The 19,159-nt window shown below is 56.2% G+C and overlaps 1 protein-coding gene across 1 annotated transcript; it reads right to left on the bottom strand.

The window, feature by feature from the left end:
* Window positions 1-1,600: 1,600 nt before the first annotated feature.
* PLCD3 (phospholipase C delta 3) lies at window positions 1,601-18,552 on the bottom strand. Its single transcript, XM_087826050.1, has 15 exons — window positions 18,402-18,552; window positions 10,081-10,242; window positions 9,773-10,001; window positions 9,263-9,392; window positions 8,063-8,291; window positions 7,513-7,714; window positions 7,201-7,345; window positions 6,402-6,554; window positions 5,080-5,223; window positions 4,809-4,959; window positions 3,865-3,981; window positions 3,003-3,169; window positions 2,695-2,830; window positions 2,436-2,585; window positions 1,601-2,270 (listed from the first exon to the last, which is right to left on the bottom strand). The coding sequence occupies exons 1-15, from the start codon at window positions 18,550-18,552 to the stop codon at window positions 2,182-2,184; spliced, it is 2,355 nt and encodes a 784-aa protein (XP_087682176.1). The 3' UTR covers window positions 1,601-2,181.
* Window positions 18,553-19,159: the final 607 nt, after the last annotated feature.

The following is a 19,159-nucleotide window of genomic DNA, read 5'->3' as shown; positions in this document are numbered from 1 at the left end:
AAGGCTTCGTTTTTGCCCTACTGCAAAGTGAAAGCAGGCCTGCGAACAGAGTCCCTAGGGATGCTTTGTGGGACAATTTCATTCAATTAAAAAATACTGACTACAGGCAAGGTGCTGCATCTGGGAACGGAACAGGGAAGCTTCACCTTTTTGTCTTGGCTTTTCTCTGGGCTGTGGGAGGGGCATCCATTTCCAGGGTGGGGGAAGAAATACCAAATGCATTGTTCCGCTTGATACATCTCACTTGTTTCTAATAAAGGAAGCAGCTGAATAAAACCTCGCCCTCCTGGTTTTCCTGTGGACAGCAGGTGGCAGTGGAACTGATGGAGTCTCTGACTTGGGCTAGAGTGCCCTCTCTCCCTGAGTGACAGCACCCTGCAGGAAGGGCTCTCATGCCTACAGCACTGGGCAACTTTTGAAGACTCTTGGCAAGGCTGCCCCTTCAGGGCAAAACTTGGCTCTTTTCCCTAAACCTCTCAGCCGCCAGCAAGGAGCCAGTACTGACCCAGCTTCACTCCATGTAAGAGGAGCAGCTGGGCTCTGTGCCAGCACCAGGTACCTTGGCAGAGGAGCCAATCCTGGGCTTCCACAGCTGGGAGCAAACGGGCCCCCTCAGGCTGGGTCAGCAGTGGCTCCTCTGATGCAGGGTGCAGGTACTGCCCCTTCCCTCTCGGCCAGATGCTACATCTTTCCTTCTGGGCCAGGGTCTGGGTGGGTCTTTTGAGCCACCAGGGGTAATTTTAGCACTGTAGGTCACCAGGCCCCACTGCCTACCTACTGAACCAGCTTCTGAGGAAAGGCCTGAGTAACTGCTTTGGACTTGCCACTCCCTGTTCTCTTCCTCTGGAACTTTTCATCCATTCCCTGACCCCATGCTCCTTTCAGGCCCCCCATGGCTGGTGCCTCTGAGCCCTTTCCAGGGGACGTGAGCCCTGAGCTGCAACCTGAGAGGACATGGCCTGCCTCCGGGGAACTGCTGTCACTCTCTGCCCTTGTTCAGTATTAGTGCTGTTGCCTGATGGAACCCAAAGTGCCAGGGATCCACATTTAACCCTAGAAAGCCCCCTTTCTGATAGGTTTTCTCTCTGGATTCTATCATCTGGTGTCTCGGCCCACTCTCCTAGCATCTATAGAGGTAGACCAGAACAGCTGCTGCCTCCAGGCCTTCATCTAAAAGGCTGGTTGGCTGGTGGAAGGTGAGCCCCAAGTCTCTGGGATTTATCTACTGACAGGGGCCTTAATCCCTGATGAGCCTGGAAAGTGGGGGTCTGTCTGAGGCCCCTCAGAGTCCTGTCCCCATCCCCTTTAGGGCCATAACAGTTCTATTCTGGCAGAAGCCCATCCGGCTGCCTCCCCATTCAAGGCTCCTCCAAGGGTTGGTGGGGGCAGCTTGTGATTGGTGTCCTCACAGTCATAATGCATGCAGCAGCTTTAAGGTAAAAGGAGGGGTAGGGCTATTCTGAGCTGTGGCATCTCCAGCATCCCCTGGCAGTCTTAGACAAATCCTCTCCCCCCCTGCTGGGGGAAGAGGCCCAAGGGACTCTGCCCCCATCTCTCCTCATGGGCCTGGTTGTGGCTCAGGTGCTCAGGGTGGCAGTAGTAAAGGAAGCTTGCTTCTTTATTTTTTAAAAATAGTCTTGTTCTACTGTCCTCTTCAGGGCTCTTCTATGAAATGAGCTAAAAACCTACTTCTCGGTGTCCCAGGGCTCCCAACCTCAGGTCTCCCTTCTTGCTTTAACAAGGGAAGGGAGCTCAGGTTCAAAAGCTGGAGGGAGAGGCCTAGGAAAACCTGAGGAGGGAGTCCTTAGGGGGTGGCCAGTGCCTGGGTGAGGGGTAAGGGCTGTGGCTGGACTCCTTTGAGGGGGCAGAGGGGCTAAGGGTTCATATGTCCTACGCCCCAAGTCTCCTGGTAGCAGCAGGCCTGGCTCTTCTTAAGCCATAATTCAGGGTGGGCCAAGTACTCAGGGAGCTGGGGCCATCTCAGGGTTGCAGGGAAAAGATAAACCGCCTGTCCTTCAGGAGAGGCTGGGGCAGCCCTCAGCACCAGGCTGAAACCAGAGCCTGGTGAGCAGGCAAAGTGGGCAGGCTGGTACTCCCCCTCCCCTCCCCTCCACTCCAGAGGTGGCCTCTGCCTGGCGTGCAGACTGGATCCGCAGAACCCCAGGGTGGGTGAGCGGGCCCTCAGGAGTGCTGGATCCGGATATGGACGAAGAGTGTGGCTGGTGACAGCGAGGCCCCGTCCTTGGAAAGCAGGTGGATGTGACGATACCCTGTGGGGAGGGTAGCTAGGCATCAGGTCTGCTGCCCACATCCCATCCCTTGGGCCCTAGCTTGAGCCTCGCTCAGGAAAGGCTCTTAGGAAATTTGCAGCCCAACTGAACAGGGTCTATGGGCCCGGACCTCTGACCCTTCCCATCCCCACCAATCCCACCAACCTTGCTTCAGGCTGTTGAGAGGCAGTGTAAACTGGCCCACAAAGTCATTGGGGGACGTGGTGTCATAATCTTCTACCATGAACCGGACCAACACCAGCTCTGGAGCCCGCAACTGGAACTGCAGGGTCTGTCCCCAGCGGGGGTTGAAGCCTAGGGCACAGATAGGCATGGCAGTCAGAGCCAGCTGGCCTCTGCCCTGCACCTCCCTGTATTCTCTGCTATCTGCCCCACCCCACTTCCACCAGCTGGGTCCACCCACCATTGTTGAGCACGTAGTTGGTCTCCTTTCGAGCACAGTCCATGGGTACCCCATGGATCTCAATGCGCACCAGGGGGTCTACAATGGAGTTCGGCTTCTCAGCATTCAGTTTGGGCAGCTGCTGTGCAGTCAGCACCTGTGGGGAATGCAGAGCTTCAGCCTGGCCCCCACTGGGGCCCCTGCCTGGCCTGCCCACCAAGCAGTCCCCAGGCCTCCACTGTCTTCCTCCATTTCAGGCTGCCACCCGTGGGCTAGGACATCCAGAGCCAGCTCTGAGCCCAGGGTAGGGCTTGGTCCAGGCGGCTAACCTGGATGGTGAGAGTAGTTCTGGGGGGTCCAGGGCACTCGGGGTCAAAGTTTGTGTCAGGCTGCCGCAGGCAGGCAGGTTTCAGGATGTAGCCGCACTGCCCGTTGACGAGGAAGCGCCCAGCATTGAGGTCCATCTCATAGCCTGGTGTCTGGAAGTTCAGGGCCACTGTGGACACAGCAGGATCAGGACAGGCTCTTAGTGGCCCTCTCCTCACTGCTCAGTTTCAGGGGCCTAACTGCCCTCTCCTCTAGACAGACCTCTCCCCTAGACAGACCTGTAGGCAGAAGACTCAGTTCCTCTCTAAAGATGGCCCAGCGTGCTACTGTCTGGGTAGTGCTGCTCAGATCCCACTACGGCTTGGGGGGTGGGGTGAGGGGCGGTGTCATGGGAGCCAGGTGATTTAAACCCCACTGTCACCTGGTATCTATTGAGGCTGGAGTGTGAGGCTGAGTGGGGCATGCTGGAGAAGCCCTCCACCTTCAGGGCCAGGCCTGGGCCAGAGCCAAGGTCAGGTTTCTATACCTACCCCAAGGGGACCACACTTGCCTCCCTTGGTGGGCTCAGCATGGCATTGCCAGGGGTATATGTGCATGTGTGTGTCAACTGGGCACATGGGGGTGGAGACTTTTAACTTCTACCTTCATAAAAATGTGAGACTTTTACACTATCAAGAACAAACGAGCCTGGTTTGTGTTTCCCCACATACCCTGCTCACAATTTTAAAATAATTGTTATCAACAAAACAGTTTTCCACCTGGAAAGCCATGTGGCCCTATCACCGCTGGGGCCTGCTATGCCACCCCAGAGGCTACCCCACAAAGTGGCACCCTGCCCACTCGCAGCTCTGCAGCAGCACTTACCCAGCTGACAGCCCGCGTTCCACATCTCCTGGGGGCTGTAATTAGCTGAGTTCATCCGCAACCCCAACGGGTAGACACGGGTCAGGTGGTGGGCATTGTGCCTAACGAAGCTGTTCCCTGGTGGGGAGTTTGGGCGGGATTGTGACAGACTCCTGGGGTATCCCTCACCTGGTGTCAGGCTGTAGCCCCTCCCTCAATTCCAGGGACAAGCTGGGAAGAGGCTGAATTCTCATCCCCAGCTTCCCCTGCCCCAGCTCCTCTTTTCTCTGACCCAGAGGGTGGGGGAACCTCACGAGGAGGCTGCTGAAGTCCAGGTAGAGACAGGGACCCCTCCCACAGCCCTGCACTGCATCCCAGCACCAAATCCCCACATTCCTCACTCAGCACATCAAACACTTGGCCCCAGGCTGATATGCCGTCTCTCATCACTCATCCCACATACACCCTCCAGCCACACTGGCTTCCTGGAACCTCCCAGTTGTCATGCCTCCAGACCTTTGTGCAACCTGCTCCTCCAGTCTAGAAATTCCTTCTCCCTTGTCACCTGGCTGCTTCCTTCTCATCCTTCCCTCAGGTGTCTTCTCAGGCATCACCTGGTCAGGAATCCTGCCCTGATCTCACCCCCTTCTGGGCTCCCCGAGTCCCTGTCATGGCCCAGCTGATCACCCCACGTCATAATTACCCAGCTACGTCTGGCCCCACCACTTGGCTGTATGCCTGGGGAGGGCAGACCGACGCCTCCCTCTCCCCTGAGCCCTCTCTCCTCGTGCATGAGGGCCTGGTACTGGGCATATGCTGGGCACTCATTCCCTGAGCCCCTCTCTGGGGTCTTCTGACCTCTTTACTGCCCCCAAAGACTCCTTAATCTCCTCTCCAGACCAACTTCAGGATACCGCCCCACCAGGATCCCCCACTGGCCTGCCCCCAGATGCCAGCTATCTTACCTGCCTCTCGGATGAACTTCTTGGCCTTGCGCTCGCTGAGGGAGCCCAGCTGGCAGGGCTGGGGCGGGGCGGGGGCGGGGCGCAGGGTCTGCAGGCGAGAGGCGCGGCAGTACACGACCAGGGCCGACAGCTCCGGGGCGATCTGCTTGGCCTGGAAGATGGGCGCCAGAGGGGTTCCCCAGCTCCAGCCCCGAGCCCTCTTCCCTTCCCTCCCTCCGCCTCCTGCCCCAGCTCTGCAGCGGTGCAGCCCCCTGCCCAGCCCTCCACTCACCTGCCGCTTCTGCTCTTCGGCCTCCATCCCCTCTTCCTCCTCCTCCTCTTCCTCGTCGTCCTCCCTGTCGGACAGAATTCGCCCGTCCTCATTCCGAGGAGCCAGCAGCTTCTTCGCCTTCACCAGGACCCGGCCCTTCAGCCGCTGCAGAGGCCAACAGGGAAGGGTTAGGCCCCCTTGCCCGTGTCAGCTGGTGGGTCGGTCATTCAACAGGGTTAGGCCCCCTTGCCCATGTCAGCTGGTGGGTCGGTCATTCAACCACCAGCGTGAGAGGCTGGCTGGGCACCAGCGAGGCACAGGAAAAGAAACACAGAGATGAGTGGTTTCTAATAGAAAAAAACCGGAAACAACCTATGAGGCCATCAACAGGGGACTGGCTAATGAGGTCCCTCCAAACATCAGGATACTACCCAGCAGCCTTTAAAATGAGCAGCAGCTCGGGTTGAAAGAGAAGTCGTCGTCTTCAAAAAAGATTTCCCATGAAGGAAGTAGTGTAGAACATGGAATCACATGGGTTTTTATGTGTAACGTTTGAAAGAGAAGATAGCTATGGACAGAGGTATATATGCATGGGGAAATCCTGCAAGGACACACAAGAAACTGCTGAAGATGGGAACTATGTGTGAAATAGGGCAAGGGTGAGCCCAAGTGGAAGAAAACCCATTTTCCATTGTGTACAGCTCAATTTTTTTTTACCATATGTATGTTTTTTTCATGCTAATAAAAAATCAAATCTCACACACACACACACACACACACACAAAGATGAATCAACATATTTTTGCATATTTGGGACCAGGAGTAGGAGGAGAGTTTTCTCAAACAGCCATAAAAGGATACATATCCAGATAAAATACCCTGGGGTTTGGAAGGAAAGGAGGCAGGACCACCTCCCGCCACAATGCTGGGGAAGTTCCTAAGGCCACAGGGAGAGGAGGTTTAGCTGCGCTAGAATTCTAGGCAGGTGCGCCTGGCGAGCCAGATGGCTAGGAAGGGAGCTCCAGGTGCAGATGATGCCAACCAAGGCCTTCAAGGTGGGAATGGCTGAGCTCGCGGGGACTCTGCGACGAGGCGGTGAGGCAGAGCGGGGAGGTCAGGGCCTCGAAGGCCAGGTGAGAAGGTGGGGTGGGTCTAGTCAGATGGACAGCAAGAGACTGATAACACTACAGGGTGGCAGATGTCAGATGAAGGGAGGAGTGGGGGGGGCGGGTAAGGCAGAGAGGGGTGAGGGGTCCCGAACCAGGAAGCTGGCATGAGCAGGGGTGGATGGTGGACCACAGACAGATCCTTCCCCACCTAAGCTGGGGCTCTGGGAGCATCACCTCTGGGGATGGCAGCTCTTCAGGGTTTTGGGAGTCCAGTGCCTGCGTCACCAGCATGTCCCCCAGGATGGTGCGGAGGTGGTGGGCCATGACAGCCTGCTGCTCCAGCCCACAGTGGTTCTCAAGGGATAGAATGACAGGGTATGGGGACAGCTGTGGGAGAGACAGGCAGCAGCTTAGAGTCATTCACCTCTTCCTTCTTCCCATCCCAACCAGGACCCTTGCTACATGCAGCCCCCAGCCCCCTTCAGGACAGGCAGGCAAAGGCTGGGGTCTGGAGAACCCACTGAGGGGTGGGGGTAACTGAATCAGAGGGATGTGGGACACACACTGGGGCCAGTGTGTACGTGGAGGGGCAGAGGTCAGATACGGGGCCTGGGGAAGGGGTGGACTACCTGGGAGGATGAGGGCAGCTGCAGGAATGGCTTTCTTTTATGAATGCTCTTTATATGTCAATGACAGTGACCATGTCTTTAGGATGCAAACTTTGCCCCCCAGTCTGTCATTTGTTGGTGGTTAAGATTTTCATAGCTTGACTGAAATTGCAATTTTATGTAGATACCATGTCAAGCTTCTCTTTTATGGCTTACTCTTTGGGAGTAATTATTAAAATGTCCTTCCCTACCCCAAGGTTTTCTTCTGGAAATTTTGTGATACACAAAATATGAAGGTGGGAGAAGGAAGCCTCTCACTCAACTTTATTCTACCCCATTGGCCAGCTGTCTCAGCAGCACCTGGTCAAGGAGAGAGTCTCTGGGCAGGGGTGCCTTTTGGAAGGACTGAGGGTGGCTGGGCTCACCGTGAAGGCGTGGTCACGCACGGCCTGGACCACATCTCGGAAGAGGATCTTGGTGGTGAGCGTGTGACCATGGTAGATGATGGGCTCCCCTCCTGTCCCCTCCCAGCAGTCCAGCTCCACACAGCGGCATCCCTGGGCAAAGGCTCTGCGGACAGACAGATAGGCAAGGTGTCATGTGGGTGGCACAGAGCAGGGAAACAGACATGCTGAGCCAGGTGGGCCCCAGGAAGCCCACAGTGGGAATTGAGCCCCATTTTCCCACCAAACTGGGGCCAAACTGGGCTTTACTGCCACCATCCCTCCGCTAGGTACCTCACGTAGGCCTCGGTGCTGCTGAGACCCCCAATCTGGGAGTCGGTCAGATAGGTATTGTGGGAGGAGGAGATAAAGTAGTGGGCGAGGGGCTGGTCCATGTCCTGGAACATGCATGTGTGGGCTGGGTTCAGGGCATCCCCCTCGGGCGACAGCAGGTACATCATGAAGCCATCCAGCGTCATTAGCTCGTGCTGCTTGGCTGCAGGGATGGGCAGAAGACAGCATCAGGCCACATAGGGGACTGCCGTGTCTGGCCCCAAATGCCTCCAAAGCTTACTCTACTTAGTAATGATGAACACCTGTCTACCTACTGGACTCTACAAAGTTATGGCATTTAATCTTCAGCCAAACTCTGTGAGGAAGGTACATTACTATGTCACTTTACAGATGTGGCAGCTGAGTCTGGAATTGGTGAGATAACCTACCCAAGATGGTGCCCACAGCCAGTAATAGCAGAGCCCACTTAGCTGGGAACCCAGAACTATCAGACCTATCAGATGCCAAGACCTGGGCTGTGTTGACCCTAACCCATCTGTCAGACCCCCACCTGTTTCATTGAGCTCATAGGTCTGGATGAGCTGCTGGGCATGGGCCAGTGTGGCGCTGTCCTCGCCCTGGTCCTCCAGGAACTCCAGCAGCTCAGGGGCGCTCAGCACGCGGTCCTCGCCCGAGTACCGATGGAAGATCTCCTCCAACTCGGGGCGTTTCAGCAGTCGCCGCAGAAACTCCTCAATCTCAGTCCCCTCCAGCCGCTCGTTGTTGGAATGGTCACACTCCTAAGGAAGCACAGGGAGAAACTCAGAGGATGGGACACCCTGGGAAAGGTGGCCTGCACTGACACCTGTCATCTACCATGGCCGGAAAGGCGAATGTCCCCCATTTCACAGGTAGAGAAACTGAGAGCTAGTGAAGCTCCGGTCTCACTCAAGTGCACACAGCTGGTAGCCTGCAGGGCTGAGATGTTAAGGAAGGTCTCTTGGGTTCAGTGCCTGTCCCTCTGTATCATTACTTGCCCCAAGAATCAAGATGTGGGAGGAAAAATGTGGGCAGGACTGAGCCCCTGTGCCACACCTTCCCCCCACCCCATGTGTATACCCCATGTGATTACCATCCTCACATTGCCACATTCATACCCAGGGTCAATGAGCAACAAAGAACTGAGGACCACGTGGAGCTGTTGGGCCAGGAGTACAGGTGCCGTGACTCTCCTATCTCTCAGTGTCACAGGCTGGTCACATAGTCAACATCCACACAGAGGTCTGCCATGTGCTCTAAGCCATGAACGCAGAGCCCAAGCCTGTGTGCCCCTGTCTGTGCTCCCAAAGGTGTGGAGGTGCTACATGTGCCACAGCAGAGGAGGGTGTGCATGTGCCTGTCAGCCGACTCCTCCTTGCTCCCGTGTGCAAATCACACATGGTCGCCTGTGCAAAGGGTGCCCTGTGGACTTAGAGAAATGAAAACTACAGCTTCGCTGCTCATGTGGGAGCAGTGGGGAGGCCCAAGGTCCTCCCTACCCTTGGGGTCTGCCTGAGGGGAGGAGAGAAGTTCTAGGCCAGCCTTTCCCCTCAGCACTCCCATCCTGACCCCTAGCCTCAGGGGAGGGTAAAAGGGTAAGTAGGCCCAGATGTGACCTTTCTGCGGGGAAAGGCCCCTATCTCCACAAAAGCTGGATGGAGACGAAAGCTGATGACTCAGATGGTCAGGGGGAGGGCAGAGGTCAGAGGTCAGAGAGGTGGCAGGTGCGTACCTTGAAAAGGCGGTAAGCGTACATGTCATTCATGTCCACGTTGACCATTCTGAGCAGGCTCTTGATCTCCTTGAAGCTCATCTTACTGTCCTGGTTGGAGTCTGCCCGGTGCAGGTAGGAGTGGATCCAGGTGTGGGTGCTCAGGAAATACCAGCGACAGGTTTGGCACCACCCCCAGCCGGCAGGTAACTGACAGGTTTGGCACCACCACCAGGCTTTGGGGGCTTCTTGGTATAGGGGCCTGTGGACTCCCTGACCACAGGAGCAGGCTGTCCTCCATGGAACTGGCCCAGCGGGCCGTCCTCCGTGGGCCTGGGGCTCCCCAGAGCCAGGAGGCCCTGTCCCCATCCTCAGTTTTTAAGACAAGGGGCAAGGGACTCAGGCTCAGACTGTGGACCCCGGAAGGCCAGGGCCCTACCTCCCCTCGGCTTGGGGTTCTCAGGGCCCACCTCCCTCCACGCACCGACTTGTGCCCCCACGTCGGCCCCGCCAGCCGCCGGGGAAGGATATTGATCTAGGCGCTCGCGCTGGCTCATGGCGTCCAGGCGCGCGCGCAGCTTGGCCAAGCCGCGCACCCAGCGCTGCGCCTCCTCGGCGGTGGGCGCCGCCAGGTCCAGGTTCTTCCGGCGGCCCTTGAAGGCGATGGTGAGGCAGCGGGCGGGCGCGAAGGCTCCGCCGAAGCGCCGCAGGCCCTCGGACTGGTGGCCCTCGCGCACGGCCTCGATGTGCTGCACGAAGACTGCGGGGAGGGGCCGCGGCGGGTCAGCGGCGGGCGGGAGCCGCCCCGCGGGCTGTCCCCGCCCCGCGCCCCGACTCACAGATGTGCTGCGAGGGCGCGCGCGGGATGCGCCGCTGGAACCACACGCTCAGGCCGTCCTCCTGCAGGCGGTACAGCCGCTCCTTCTGCCACGTCCGCGAGCGGATCTTGCAGAGCCGGGAGCCCCGCAGCATGGCGCGCACGTCCTCGTCTTCCGTCAGGCCTGCGGGGTGGGGGTCCCAGGCGCGTTAGGGCCGCCCTGCCCGGCCTCCCAGGGGGAGCTGTGGCCTCCCTCTCGGGGCCTCCTCAAACCCACACAGGCCTCTCTCTCTCCTAAGTGGCACATGCCCCCAATACTGGGCTTGACTCGAGGCTGGGTGTGCCCCACCCAGGCCCCCCGGGAGGTGTGCCAGTAACAGGCCCTTCCTCCCTGCCAAGTAGTGGTCTCTGGAGGCCCTAAAGCAGAACATCCCTCAGGCCTCACTGTCACCCTTTCTGCCACTCTCCTCCATTGAGGCCTCCAGCCTTCAAGTCCAGAATCTATCACCTACAGCCTTTTCACTTGATTGGAAACCCTGACCATCAAGAAAGTAGTCTCACTATCTAACCTAAATCTCTCTTGCTGCAACCCAAGCTCCTCACCTCTCCTTTCCCTAAGCCAAGGGAGGACTGCAGAGGCCACCCTGGCTCTAGGATCACAGATCAAAGCCTCCAGGACCTGCCGTGGCTACCCAGAGGCTGCTCTCTAGGTGTCCTTTTTGTGCCCTAGTGGGCCCAGCTGAAAACATGGTCTCCTGTGACATTTGGCATTTGCCTAGCCACTGTCACAACCCCATGTAACCCCTCAGCCCACAGTGTCCACCTTCCCCAAGGTGCTCTCTGGTCAGTGTCCACCTTCCCTAATAAGAGAAAATGTTTACAAAGCATCTATGACACACACTCCAGACCCTGCTCATGTATTAACACACAAGGAAACAAGCAGAGAAGCTTGTCAAATGTGGGAATTCCAAGGTAGGAAGTGGTGGAAACAGACTACAAACCCTGGAGGTCAGGATCCAGAACATTTGCCCTTGGCTGTGACAGTGAACCCTTCTGCTCCTATCCCCCCCCGCCCCCCCCGCCCCCGCCCTCACCATCACCCTGGGCAGAGGAGGCAGGAGAGAGCAGAATTTAATTAGTTGTTTATTTTACATTCAACTAATTTTAAGTAAAAAATAGTTCACCCGGAGTGGACTTTGTGGGTCTGGGTTTCTCAACCCTGGCTGTGCATCAGTATCACTTACAGGAGGTTGCAAAACCTATGGCCCAGAGATTCTTATCAAGCAGGTGTAGGCTGGGGCCTGGGCATCTGTGGGTTTAAAAACCCGCCCTGTGACTTTGGGGGCAACCGCGATGAAAAGTCAGGGTATCTGGGGCAGGAGGAGAAATCTGCCATCCTTAGGAGGCTAAGGGCCCCCTTGAAGCCAGCCTGTGGCCCTAATGGCTCCAAAGGGTTTCTCAGGGTTGAGAGATTGTGGCCCACTTGGTGCCCCCTAGCCAGGAAGGGGAGTTGGAAAGTAGCATGTGCCAGGCCAAGAGATTCACCAGACCCTCAGACCCCTATCGCCACATCTGGGCAACCTCTGAATTCTCTCATCCTGAGGAACAATGAAGTGGGGGCAGGACAGTCAGGGAAACCTGCAGGGCCACTACAACTGAGCCCATCCATCCTCCACCTCCTCAGCTGCAGGGGAAAGGGCCCTTCATTCCCGCGACTACCAGATTCTGCAGCAGCGGCCACCTCCCCTGACCTGGCCAGCCCTTCGATGCCACACCCATAGCTTGGGGGGGCGGAGTTGGGGAAGGAGGGGGGCTAGTGAATGACTAAGGCCGGAAATAGAGGTGAGTCACTGAGGGCCTGCTTTATCCAGAATCTTCTGCAAACAGGACATGGAGACAGGAAGCCTGAACTCTTGACCCACCTCCCACTGGGACAGGTTCCCACGATGAGGGGGCCCCAGCTCCCTATGAACCTGTTGTGGGAAGGGGTGACATTCTAGTCTGCCCACCCAACTGGCACTGGCCCCTGGGTCACACTGTCCCTTGGTTCACACTATCCCCCCAACCATACCCCCAGTGGAAAAGCCAAACAGAATGAGGGTGCAAGGCTAGACTGGGCCAGGGCTGAGTCCCTGGGTTGGTGCCTCTATTTCCCCATTGAGCTTCTGACCCTGGGGTAGTGAGGGGTTTGGGGGGTCAGACAGGAGGGGCAGGACAGACAGAAGTGAGGGAGTGAGGTCAGGAGGAGTGCCTAGGCCCTGGGCAGAGATGCTGGGAGGAGCCTGGCTCTCTGACCAGCTACCCAGTAAACATTTATAGGTCCTGCCAAGCCCAAACCCATGGATGTTTTCTCCATCACATTACTGCTTGCTCGGAGCAGCTACACAAGCTGCCTGCCCTTGGCAATTTCTGTGAGTTCTCTATCTATCCATCTCTGCCTGGAAGCTGAGCTGGGCAGAGTGATGGCTACCTCGACTGAAATAATAATCATGAAATAATAGCAATAAAAATGAGGACAACAATAGCCGAAAGGTGGAAACGACCCAGGTGTCTGTTGACAGATGAACAGATAAGCAAAATGGGGTGTTATTCATACAGTGGAATATTATTCAGCCAAAAAAGGAGCGAAATCTGATCTGTGCTCCAACATGGATGAACCTTGAAACCATGCTAGGTGACATATGCCAGACCCAAAATGAAAAACATTGTATGATTCCATTTATATGAGGTACCTAAAATAGTTCAATTCATAGACAGAGTATATGTCACTTCAATTAAAAAAAAAAAAATCAGAGACAGAAAGTAGATTAGAGGACCAGGGGCTGAGGGATGGGAGGAAGAGGGAATTACTGCTTAATATTACAGCGTTTCTGTTCAGGGTGATGGGAATGTTTTTAGAAAGTCCAACATTGTGAATGTAAATAATGCCACCAAATTAGCCACTTAAAAAAGGTTAAAATGGTCTATTTGATGTTATGTATATTTTAACACAATTTTTTAAAAGTAATAATGTAGTAAGCCAGAAACCACTGCACACTAAATGGGTGAATCGTGTGGTATGCAAATTCTTAATGAAGATGTTAAGGAGCCCTGGCAGGTGTGGTTGCCGGTTCCATTCCAGGTCAGGGCACATGCCCGGGTTTCGGGCTTGATGTTTCTCTCTTGTCTCTCTCTCCTTCTCCCTTCCCCTCTCTAAAATCAATAGAAACATATTTTTAAAAAATATATGTTCAAGAGGCACAGAGTGGCTAACTTGTCCAGGGTTGTGGAGTAAGTGGTGGGGCTGAATGCATGAGAGTTGGGGAGGCCTAACTCCAGAACTGTGTGTGGCTCCAATGAGCTAAAGTACATAAAGTGCTCTGTATAGGGCCTGGCCCACAGCAGGCACTCAGTAAATAATAACAAAGAAGGAAACTGAGGCAGTGCCCCAGGAGGGATGAGGGACCCAAGTGTCTCCTCAGTCCCAAGGCCTCCAGTTGGGCCCTTTTCCTTCCCAGTTCTGTAATGTCAGCTGGGGCTCAGACAACTTCCCTGAGCCGACTGGTTATCTCAGCTCCCAGAGAGGGGCCAGGAGGTGGTAAGGAACCGGCAGGCCCACTACCACCTTCAAACCGGGCGGTTTCGCCCAGCCGGGCGTGGCTCAGCAGCGGTTGAGCATTGACCTGGGATCCAGGCGATCAGGGTTTGATTCCTGTTCAGGGCACATGCCCGGGTTGCAGGCTTGATCAATGACTCTCTCATCATTGATGTTTCTATCTCTCTCTCCCTCTCCTTTCCTCTCTCTGAAATCAGTAAAGATATATTTTAAAAAATAAAACAATAAAAAAATAAACAAACTGGGCGGTTTGGGTTGTGTGGGGTCTGAGGCCTGAGCAATTCTGTCTCGATGGCCAAAGCCGGGGCAGGGAACTGCCTCAATGGCAGAGTAGGAAGGGTTCATGGGGAAGGACAAGTCCATCACTGATGACCCCCAAATCCCACCCTTTTTATGGATGGTCCACTGAAGCTCAGAGAAGGCAAGCTGTGGAGGCTGAAAACAGTGTGGGCCACCCAAGGAAGGGAGGGACTCAGGGGCTGCGTAGGGGACAGGCAGGGGCCAGAGCAGGCTGGCAGTGGAAGTATGGGGGAGCTGCTGTGTGTTCATAGGGCGTGTAGACAGAAAGGTAAGATGCAGAGAGCAGGGTGTGAAAGGAGTGATAGGTCTCCAGTGAAGTGGGTAATAGGGTGGTGTGTACATACAGGGTGTGTGCACTACTGTGTGTGTGTATGGGGCTGGTGGGAGGAAAGAAGGTAGGTCACCTTGGGGAGGAAAATAGGCTGTGTGTGAGTGTGTGCGCGCCAGTGCACACTCAAGAAGGGCACATGGGGCTCCAGCAGGAATGTGAGACATGCAGGGAACAGTGATAGCTGACAGCTTCATGCCAATGGGGGAGGGGGAGGAAGAGCAGCTTTTCCTGGTGGCTGGGGTCATGAGACTCTGGGAGGGGACACACAACTGGTGAGGGTTCCCAAACACCTTCCTACCCGAATCCTCTAGCCAGCAGGCAGCCCCAGCACCTCAGGGACGAAGCATGGCCTCCTTGGCCCTGCTGGCTGCCACACCCAGGGCTAGAGCCCAGCAGAGCTCAGAGCCAGAGTCCATAACATTCCTTGGAGAATCAACAAAGTCAGGAAAGGCATATAATGCTCCCCTGTCCCTGGGCGGGACACAGTGAGATGAAGGTGGCAGCACCCATCCTGGCAGGGCCAGAACAGGCATGAAGCCTGTGTAAGCGCTCCCCAGAGTTGAAGAAGAGGCCAGGAAGGGGGCACAAGGCATGACAAATCCAGCCCCCCTGTCCTGCCTGGCATGCTCCTGCTTAGCCAGGAGGGATGCCCTGCCCTCTCTACTACCAGGCCAGGCACCTGCCAGCACGGGGGCTGCTCTGAAGACTCCCACCTGCCAGCACTCACCCAGGGCAGCCCCACTCACCCCTTAGGGGACATCCTGGGCAGGCCATCAGGAGAGCCCTCTTGCCCTGTGGCACTTGGTGGTGCGTGCAGGCTGGAGAGGACAGGGAGCAGGATTCTGCCCACTCAGTGCTCTGCTCACTGGGCGGATTAGGGACAGGGTGGAGCATTAAAGGCACAGAGTCAGACAGGGGCTCCGGTGTGACAAGGTTGTAAGATAAAATTCAGGATGCCCAGTTAAATTTGAATTTCAAATAAACAACAAATGGTATTTTAGTATAAGTTGTCCCAAATATTCGTTGTGTATTTGAAATTCACATTTAACCAGGCATCCTGTATTTTATTAGGCAAGCCTATGAGGGCATCCCTGAAAACTGGCAGGGCCACCAAGGGGGAGAGGCCCTCCCCAGGCAAAAATGACTGATTCATTCATTATGTCCCGAGTTTGGACTCTGAGCCAGACTGCCTGGGTTCACATCCTCTCTCGGCTACTTCCCAGCTTTGAACCACTCTGAACCTCAGTTTCCTCATTTGCAAGATGAGGCTCATAGTACCACATACCTCATATGATTGTGAGCATTAAATGAGTGATGTGAAATGCCTTGGCATAGTGTTATAAGGGTGTTAATTAGTATTCATTCATTCTGGCAATAAAGACCCATCACTGAAAACCAGGCTTTGGCAGCAGGCAGGCAGAGGCTGTGTGGGCTTGGGCTGGCGACTTCACCCCCTTCACCTCGAGTTTCTCATCTGTAATGTGAGGAGAGCAGCAGCACCTTCGCCTCAGGAGCGCCGGGGACTAAGTAGGATCTGGACTGATGCAGGCTCAGCACTGCGACTGGCCCATCAGAGGTGCTCACTGGGCTCCTCTTCTCACTCTTCAACTATTCCCTGGCTTCCTGGGGGCAGGCCAAACCAGCAACCACCCCGGGGCAGGGACAGGAGAGGGACCCAAGGCTTCACAAATGACTCCCACTCAACATGGGCAGCCATTCCTCCCTCCTCCACCTAGTCCTGGTTCCCACCCACTATGGTCTTAAAGGCCCTTCGATCTCTGAGCCACTCTCTGTTCTAGTCTCTCTCTTGACCTGACCTGAAATAAAATCTGTTCTGTTAGCCTACGGTGTGTGGCCATGGCTGAGACTGTCATCTCAGGACTACCCTGCTGGTGAGTCTTGGTCTTGTTGATAGCCTGAGGAGCTAGGCCCCCGTGACACCTGGGGTTCCTCTCCACCCTGTCCCTGGAATCGGTGAGGCCTGGGGAGGGGGCATTCCCCACACACTGGACATTCCTCTCTCAGCAGTCGCTCAGCAGGACAAGGCAGTGGTGAGGAGGAAGGGCAGTCAGATGACATTCTGACACCCACATAGTTCCTGACAGTGTCACTGTGACAGAGTGCCCAGAGCTCCTGTGCAGCCTTACTCAGCCTGGGCTCAACTGTAATTATTTGTCTACAAGTGTCTCCTGCCACTAAACTGTGAGCTCCCTGAGGCCAAGACACTGTGTTATTCATCTCCATAGCCCCAGCCCCTGGCACACAGATGGGGCTGAGCAAACGTGTGTGGAATGAAGGGACAGACAGGTGTGCAGGGCATCACCTCTGCCCTCCCATGGCATTCAGAGCCCCTGTGAGTGGCTGACTCTTCTGGCTGTCTCAGTGGCACCTCAACTCCCTACAGCTCTCCTCCTGTCCCCAAATCACCAGTGTTCCTTAGCCCAGAGAACGACACGCACCAGAGACACATTTCCAATCTCACTAACGGCACAGTCCACCCCAGTCTACATCCTAGGTGGTTCTGGAATCCATCTCAGCCAGCCCAGCTCAAGTCTATCTGCCCAACTGACCCCTCAGCGTCCCTTCTATGGGTCTCCCTGTTTTACCCCTGCCTTCATCCAGCCCAACCCTTCTTGGCACAACTCCTGCCCTCCAGAGAAAGTCCCTAACTCTATAAGGAGGGGCCTTGAAGATCTGGCCCTACCTGCCTCTCATCTTTTTCCTTACTCCAGTCTCTGGCCCTCACTGGTTCCCCAGCATCTCACTTGCCCCCTCCCTTTCTGGTCTTGCTTTTTTGCTTCATTGTCTGACCTCCTTCCTGACACTCAGCTCTCTAAGGGCCAGGCTTGTGTCTGTCCTATTCGATGCTGAATCCCCAGGGCAGAGCATACTATAGGCATTCAATGAATGTTTGTTGAATGCATGCATGATTGATGGAGGGAGGGCAAAGGTCATGCTTTATGTCTGCACAAGGAGAAAGCCAGGCATGTTGCTCAGAACATAGTGCTCAATAAATTCAGGTCAAATGAGTGAGAGGAGGTAGAAGTAAGAACAAGGGGGTAGAGAGCAGTGGCAAAAAGAAGGCAAGATTGGTGACAGGGACCCCTAAATTCTGCCCCAAGATTCACACAGGTCTCCTGGGCAGCCCTGTCCCTCTGTTCCCTCAACCACGCACCCGATCTTCAATCATTAAGTATTCTACAAACAGCAGTTCCGATACACTAGTTTCACAGTACTTTACATTTTACAAAATATTTTCACACATACACCACTGTCTTTCAAGCCACTCAACCAGCTAGTCAGTCCCACTTTGCCCAGATGCTGAGGGTAACAGTGGCAGTGTGGTGGAGCAAGCCTGCATGCCAGCCTTTGCCTTTTACTAGCCGTGTGGTCATAGACAAGTTCCTTGACTTTGCTCATCTGTGAAATGGGGATTGTACCATCTACCTGTCAGGAAGGCAAAGAAGACTGAATGACACCACATATGTAAATACCCAGTGCTGTCTGTCTCTGGAAGACGCTTAGTAAGTCACAGTTACATGCCCTTCGCGCAGGGATTTTCCCCAAATCTGAGACAGGAACTCTGGTTTTCTGATACTAAAGACAATGTCCTCACCAGTTAGACTGGTCTTACCAGTGTTGGATTGCTGCTGCAACCCCTGTGGGGCTGCTAGGCTGGAGGGCTGGCTTGGGAGGCCAGTCTCTTCCACTGCTCTCATTGGGCCAAGAACCGGGAATGCCCTGGAACCCTCGCAGACGCTAAAGGCACCAGGTGTTGGAAAGGTGGGTGAAGGACACACCAAGTCTGTCTCCCACTCCACGCTCCGGACCCTCAGGGACCCCCAACCCACACCCTTCGCCCAAACGCCCACTTCAGCACGCCCCGCGGGCGCCTCCTGGTGGGAAACAAAGGCCATCCTGGGCGCCAAGCTTGGGCCCGGGGACCTCGGGTGACCGCAGGTGCGACCCCCAGCTGGAACGGCGCTGGCATGCCATACCTCGCCGCCGTCTCCACAGCCTGGGAAGCCCGCTAACGGCTGGCCAGGGTACCCCGGCCTCCCAGGCCGCGCCGTGGGGACAGTGCTTGCCCACCCGAACCGCCCCCGCCGTCACTGACCCATCTTCTTCAGCGCGCGCAGCCCGGGCCTCCTGGTGCTGCCGTCCTGGGGTGCGCGCGGGGGCGGGGGCGGGAGCGCGGCGGACGCTGCGACCTGTGCGGGCACCCGGGGCTCCCGGCGCCGGCAGCTCCTCCAGCGGCCGCACAGCATGCCTCGGGGCGGGGGCCGGGGCCGGGCCCGGGTCTGCGCGCGGGACAGGGCAGCGGGGCGCCGCTCGGGCCCGGCCCCGGCTCTCCGCCGTCACAAGCGAAGAAACTTAGCGGCGCTGGGAGTTAGGTCGGGAGGAGCAAGTGTGGGGAGGAGGGAGAGAGGAAGGGACGCGGTTCAGGGAAGGAGGGACTCCGGGAAGGAGGGACTCCGGGAAGGTGGGACACGCAGGGAGGGGGCGGGGCCGAGGAAGGCGCGGGGGAGGCGCGAGGCGCGGGCCGAGAGGGGTTGGTGATTCCAAGATGGGAGCTGGGGTGGGAGTTGGGGTGGGAGTTGGGCCCTCCCTTAAGTATGGGGTGGGGGCCGATCCGAGCCATCCTCCCCCGAGTCTCATCTTTCGCCCCCGGCTCGTGAGTCCCTATTCGCCAAAAGATCTTCGGATCCCAGCCTCATAAATGACCTGCACTTCCACTGGGGCACTGGAGGGGGCGAGGGTTGCCATCGCGCACTTTTCTCTGGACCTTGAACACAGTGCCGACTCAGGACCCCTCTCCACCATTTCCAGGCCCACCGGGAAGCTTCAGAAGGGAGCCATTTAGGGGCGGGGGCC

Source organism: Miniopterus natalensis, chromosome 17, assembly GCF_054644295.1.
Source record: "Miniopterus natalensis isolate mMinNat1 chromosome 17, mMinNat1.hap1, whole genome shotgun sequence".
Classification (NCBI taxonomy): domain Eukaryota; kingdom Metazoa; phylum Chordata; class Mammalia; order Chiroptera; family Miniopteridae; genus Miniopterus; species Miniopterus natalensis.
This window is presented reverse-complemented; position numbering and strand designations above follow the sequence as displayed.